At 29.3% G+C, this 6,476-nt stretch overlaps 1 protein-coding gene across 1 annotated transcript; it reads left to right on the top strand.

Annotated features, from left to right (window-relative positions):
- The first annotated feature begins 286 nt into the window (after positions 1–286).
- LOC146908476 (protein LITTLE ZIPPER 1-like) lies at positions 287–1,219 on the top strand. Its single transcript, XM_085727060.1, has 2 exons — positions 287–520; positions 636–1,219. The coding sequence occupies exons 1-2, from the start codon at positions 429–431 to the stop codon at positions 829–831; spliced, it is 288 nt and encodes a 95-aa protein (XP_085583186.1). The 5' UTR covers positions 287–428; the 3' UTR covers positions 832–1,219.
- The last annotated feature ends 5,257 nt before the right edge of the window (positions 1,220–6,476 follow it).

Raw genomic sequence — 6,476 nt, 5'->3', positions numbered from 1 at the left:
TTGCATAGTCACTTATTTCTATGTGCCCCAACATCAATTTCTAAAGTTACTTACAGCAATTGGACTCTGAAACAATGCAATAAAAAAAAAGACCTAAAAAAGAAAAGAGAGACATTTTTTCTTCATCTCTTCTGCTTTTCCTCTTCTATTCCTGCCCTTTGTAATCATGAGTCCTTACGCCATCATTACCATAAAAGTCTCTCTCTTATCTCTCTCACACACAGATACAAACACAAAATCACAGCTATATTCATCAATTTTCTTTCACCCTTTTAGTTTCTTATATCAAATTCTCCTCACCTATATATACCCCCCTTATTTCCTAATTGTTACACCTCACCTCACTAACTATCAAACTATCAATATCTCTTAGCTTCCCCTATTTTTTTCGTTGCAAGAGAAACCTTATCTCTCAAAAGGGAAACATAATGTGTTGTTTCTCTTCACAACATGACACTCTTTATGCTCCTCTTTCCAAGAGACACAACTGTAGGCACCTTAGGTTGAGCCACCTCAAAAGGTATTCTTCTAATATTTTTTTATCATATAGTTTTTATATATGCATACATAATATATATTGCATAATCTTAATACATAACATAAAGATTAATTAACTTGTATGATTGGTGATGCAGAAGGAAAAGGATGATTGAGGTGAAAGCACAGATTAAGATGAAAAATTTGAAATTGTATATGGAGAATCAAACCATCATAGAGCAGAATGAGAAGTTGAGAAAACAAGCCATGCTTCTTCACAAAGAGAATCAAGACCTTATGTCTCAGCTCCAAATGAAACTTTCACAACAAAATATCAATACCAACAATAACTAGCTATTATTTGCTAATTAATATTTATTATATTATTATATATACAGTTTAATTATTTTGTGTCAATTATCATTGATTCAGATATGTTAGCTCTGAATCTTAACTTTCCTTGTTTGTTTTAGTTTTTTAAATTAAATTATTTTCAAGCAATAAGTTTAGAGTGATATAATAAAGATGAATAGGTAATATGCCAATTGTAACCATTACATAGAACATAATATTGTGAAATATTGTTGGTGTATTGGTTCAAATGTTTGACATCCTAAGGGTATGTTTGGAGAAGGGAAAACAGAATAGAGAAAAAAATGTCTTGGTTTTCTTCTCTTAGGATGAGTGTAATTGTATTAAAGCCAAGCTATTAATTAAATTCATGGGACAATTTTATTTATAATTGAATAACCATTTTTTCCAATTGAACAAGTATTTTTTTTTTCATTGAATCCATCAGTCATAAACTTTTTCAATTGAATAACAGAATAAGCATATTTTGTGATATAATAATAATATTTGGTAGTTAACAACAATCTTTGACTGGTTAAGCACTAAATCTTGTCATTGTTATACAAGAGCAAGCCATCCATTATCCTATACAAAAGCAAGTGTGAGATGTGGAGACATCATATCGATTTCTCCCCGCCTTTAACATTAAGAAGTATAATTAAAAAATTTAAATATTTTTAAATTTCTTATGATAAAGTGGTGAAGATTTTTTTTATGGTTAAATAAGCTTTTGATCTTTATAAATATAGAGAATTTCATTTTTCGGCATCATAAAATAAAGTAACATGTATGCATCCTATAAAAAATTTCAAGACGCAATATTAGCTCATGCTTAGTTCAGATTTATTTGATTATTCTTAAATTTTTAAATAATTTTATGCATGCATGTTAAGAACATTATTAAAAGTTCATACCAAAACTTAAGAGTTTTTTTTTTAATATGTAATGGATTAAATAAAAAAATAAATAAACGCCAAAAGTTCATGATAACACGCTTAAAAAAATCAATATGCCAGTAATAATTAGACATGCAATCGAATTTTGGGCTAACTTTTACAGAGGATTATAATGTTTTAAACATGTACGTAAAAACTCATTCAAAAATTTAAAAGTTGAAACATCATTGAATAAAAAGTTTTATAGAGACACAAACATATCACTTTTTTATGAAGATAAAATACATAATTCACTATATTTATATATAGGAACTAAAAACATATTTAACTTTTTTATATATAAATTTAAGCAAGGGAATACAAGAACCAATATAAGAAATCCATGTAAAGTAGAAATTTGTACACGGCCTTTTTGAAAAGGTTGGGATTTTATTCAATCAAATTTAATATGTAAATGATATTTTCATATTGAAAAAAGAAATCATTCACTTAGATTGTTTTCATTCACCATTCACATTGATTTATTTATCATTCATCGATTCGTTATACAATTGAAAATTGAAATGCCAATGAGATTCAATGCCAATTCAACATATTTTTAAGCGTAAAGAAAAAAAATGAAGCAAGACATTTTTCAAACTTATGATAATATTGTATATTCATTTGAACTCTATTTTTGTTTTATTAATTTATATTTTTTAAAGCTAAAACGTATGGCTTATGGAAATTTTTATTGCATGTATATGCAACTACCAAAAAAAATTATGACTTATTATTGCTTGAAGTTTATTTTTTGAACTTCCGGTTTTCAACGAAGAGAAGTCTGATAATCTGGATTAAGATCGAAAGCTAAGTAAAATCTGCTCAATAATTATTCCACACAAAAATTTAACTTAAATTATTTTGAACAATTCGTTTTTTGGCGAAGTTCATAAACTCAAAAAAAAATTGTGATATATATGTAACTTCATAAACTAATCCCTCGAGATGGGTAGGAACTCAATTGCTTTGTTTTCTTGAAGTTATTTTTCTTCATAAGTTTAAATAACCAAAAAAATGTAGAGGCTTAAATAACATAAAAAAAAAAAAAAAAAAAAAAAAGTTGGAAAATTGCTCTCCTGTTGGGCTGAGTCTTATCAGGTTTGAGGTGAAAAATTTTCATATTTTCTTTAAGAACTTTTTTGTAGTGTACCAAATTGCTCAATCTAAATGTACATATATATTTTACTTCCTTGATTTAGATATTTTATAGATAATGTTCGTATTTATTTAACTATATGCATCAATGTTTCTTTCAAAAATGTATCAATGTTAAATTGTGAGTTAATAATGAGTCTTCTTTTTCTTTTATTATTACAGAGATATATGGATCTTTAATAAATAGTATGAATAAATCAAACAATAATCTTTTATATGTCTTCTTCAAAAAAAAAATCTTTTATATGTCTTACCTCCGAAAAAAAGAAAAATATACATCTTAATTTATTTTATTTATGTTGACTACACATCTTAATTTCTATGACTGTGATCCAAGTTTTGATAGCTTATTTACGTGAAAAACTAAAATCAATATATTTTTAGATATTTGATTTTTAAAGGATTTTAAACATTAATACATTATGTTGTTTAACAATTTTTATTTGTAAATGTAAATCATCTGGGTCCAAAATACTTATATATGTGTCTTTCGCGTCTTCCCTAGAGTTATCCGAAATTCATGTGTTATTCTAAGAGTATTCATGGTGAGGTTTAAATAGGGAGAAAAATCATCCAATCCAATCTAAAAGTAAATCTCACAAGGTTCAGTTTGGTTTGAATATTGATCTATTTAATTTTTTTTTATCTGATCAAATTCAATTTAATGTAGCCTTATTTTTAGATATCCAAATCAAAATCCTATTTATAAAAACATTATAAATCCAATCTGAGTGACTTTTGCAATTTTAATTTGGATAGTTGTATATTTAAAAGAATTTAATTAATTTATTCAAAAAAAAAAGAATTTAATTAATATACTTGATGAATTTGTGTAATTTACCCCTATCAAAAAAAAAAAAAATCTTCTTTTCTTCATCTTTATTCTTACAATCGGTTACCATTTTCATTTTAGCAAGATCAAACTTTTTTCATCTCCTTTATTTAAAATGTGATCTCCTTGTCGTCTATCTCAAAATCGAATCTTACTTGTCATTAGAGAAAAATTATACTTGATTCATAAAAAGGTAATTTATGTCTCCCCAATTAAATAATGGTACAGTATACTATAGTATAAAAAATAATTAAACTCATTTTAAAAACCCTTTTAATTTATTTCACTAATTGCATTTCGAATAATTTCAAATTCAATACTACTACTACTACTACAGTGAGAGTGGAAAACAAAAAGATCTCTACATGGAGATGTCATTAAATGGAAATTGTGGAGTAAAATGCATTTACAAAGTGCATCGGAAACAATGAAAATACTCTCACTACTTACTCATTGGCTGGTCGGGTCGGGTCGATCTTGAATGGTTCAATTCATTGGCTGGTTTATAACTATGAGACCAAAATGTTTGTTATTATTGCCTTTGATTTAAAGGAAGGTTGATTTTGAAAATTGTGGAGAATATGCAGAATATGATATGTTTGTGTTTGGAGGACTCATCAGTGCATGGATTGTGGACTTCGATACAGTTAAGATATGGGTGATGAATGAATATGCAGTGGATTCATCTTGGACTCAGACTCTTGTTTTTTCTAGGCATCCTGCTCCGAACTTTTTACCAATATCCTTTACAAATTGTGGTGATATAGTTGGAACTGATAGTATGGTTGGATTGGTGATGTTTATCTATATATGGTACTATGAACTCTTGCTATCTTGAAACAGGAGAAGTGATATTCTTTTACTTTGAGAACATTTAAATATTTTTTCTCATTGCTGATTCATATATGTGTTGGCTGGTAATATATGCAATGAAGCATGCTTTTACTTCTTTCCTCTTATGTTGGATTCAAATTTTACACAACATATTATTCACTTTGCAAATGGTTTCATCTCCTTTATTTTCCAATTCTAGACCAATTTAAAGTTTTAATTTGGATCGTTGTAAATTTTAAATCCCCTAATTTATTTCACTAATTGCATTTAAATTACGTGACAAGAATATTATTCCAAATTGAGTATACAGTGAATGGAAAACAAAACGATCTCGTAATGAAGACAATTTCCAGGAAAATGTGGGGTAGCGTGTGAACTGAAATGCATTGACAAAGTGCACCGGAAACAATGAAAACACTTACTCTTGGAAAAGAGATCATGTATTGAAGAGATGCATTGAGCAAGTTAACGGCCTTTTTGGGTATAAATAAAGTGTTTAATACTCTGACTCAAACGGATCAGCGCCTCTGCAAGATGGCGAAGACGAGAATGAAAATTCTGTTGAGGTTGCCAGTGAGGTCTGTACTACGCTGCAGGTGCGTATGCAAGTCACGACTTTCTAGTTTCTATCATCTCTCAACCTAACATTGCAACTTCACATTTTCAACTTGCCGCCTCACCCACACATATACTTTTGATCTTCAAAGCTTATCGACCTTTCAAAGAAACCCTGTCCATACAGTTAAGATATTTTGATCTTCAAAGCTTATCACTCATATCTTAACTGTATTGATCTTCTCAGTGCATGTATTGTGCAGATCAATAAAGTTAAGATATGAGTGATGCACAAATATGCAGTGGATTCATCTTGGACTTAGACTATTGTTTTTTCTAAACGTCCTGCTCAGCAAATTTCCCTAATATCCTTTACAAATTGTGGTGAGAAGGTAGGCTGAGGAAGTTTAATGACAAAGAGTGGCTGCTAGAGCATCACTTCTATCGTCGTTACTGTTTATCATCAGAGAGATACTGAATAGCTGTGTATACGCAGTCTCTGCTTTCACTCCCTAGTGCCACTAATCAAGCTTAAGAAGATGACAAGCGTGGTGATAACAAACAAAAATAATGCTATTGTGAAATATTCACAATTACCATTTTATTTATATTTATGATTTTTCAACTAAACCCTCAATTGTGACAAAGAACTTAGAGATTTATAATACAATTAATGTCAAGTATTAGAAAGTAAATTAGGGTATTTTAGTCCAAATATATTAGAGTCTACATACTTGGCTATGGCGACACAACAAAAATCAAACCTTGTCGGGTGGCTTTAGCCAAATTCTAAGGATACTAAATGTAAGGATACTGATATCAGATAGATAGCTTAAAGGGCTTAAGAGTTAAACAATCTCGTGTACAAAACAGATTGAAAGTCAAGAAGATAATGAATTCATGAAAAAGTTCTAAATTTACTTGTCCATGATCAATTGATTGCTCACAAACCACAAGTGAGAAATGCCAACACTTCATGTACCATGGAGTTCATATGATATTATCTGCCCCTCCTAAATAACCAACTTATTTCAGGATGAAAGGCTACAGATGATGTCTGTCCTAGTATTACTCAATATCAGTCAGGTGGTTGCATGATGTTGGATGAAAGGATGAGTGTTCAACAAACTAAAACTAATCAACCAAAACATTTGTCAAAACATTCTCACTATTCAACCTATTCAAGAAGAAAATATGGGATGCTGAAAATGAACAAATCTCTGGAACATCATGTCAGCAAACAGGACTTGATTGTTATTGACAGCGACACATCTTCCGAAGGGACTATATCCGACGATCATCGAGCCAGCTTGAATATTCAAAAAATGTATTTT

The sequence above is a fragment of the Medicago sativa genome, chromosome 7 (genome assembly GCF_051527215.1).
Source record: "Medicago sativa cultivar Bolivia chromosome 7, Bolivia_mono, whole genome shotgun sequence".
In the NCBI taxonomy this organism is placed as follows: Eukaryota; Viridiplantae; Streptophyta; class Magnoliopsida; order Fabales; family Fabaceae; genus Medicago; species Medicago sativa.
This window is presented reverse-complemented; position numbering and strand designations above follow the sequence as displayed.

Excerpts from the sequence above, each read along its gene's own strand:
- LOC146908476 (XM_085727060.1), top strand. The coding sequence starts at position 429 with ATGTGTTGTTTCTCTTCACAACATGACACTCTTTATGCTCCTCTTTCC. Across the intron at positions 521-635 it reads AGGTTGAGCCACCTCAAAAG|AAGGAAAAGGATGATTGAGG; the intron begins GTATTCTTCTAA and ends TTGGTGATGCAG.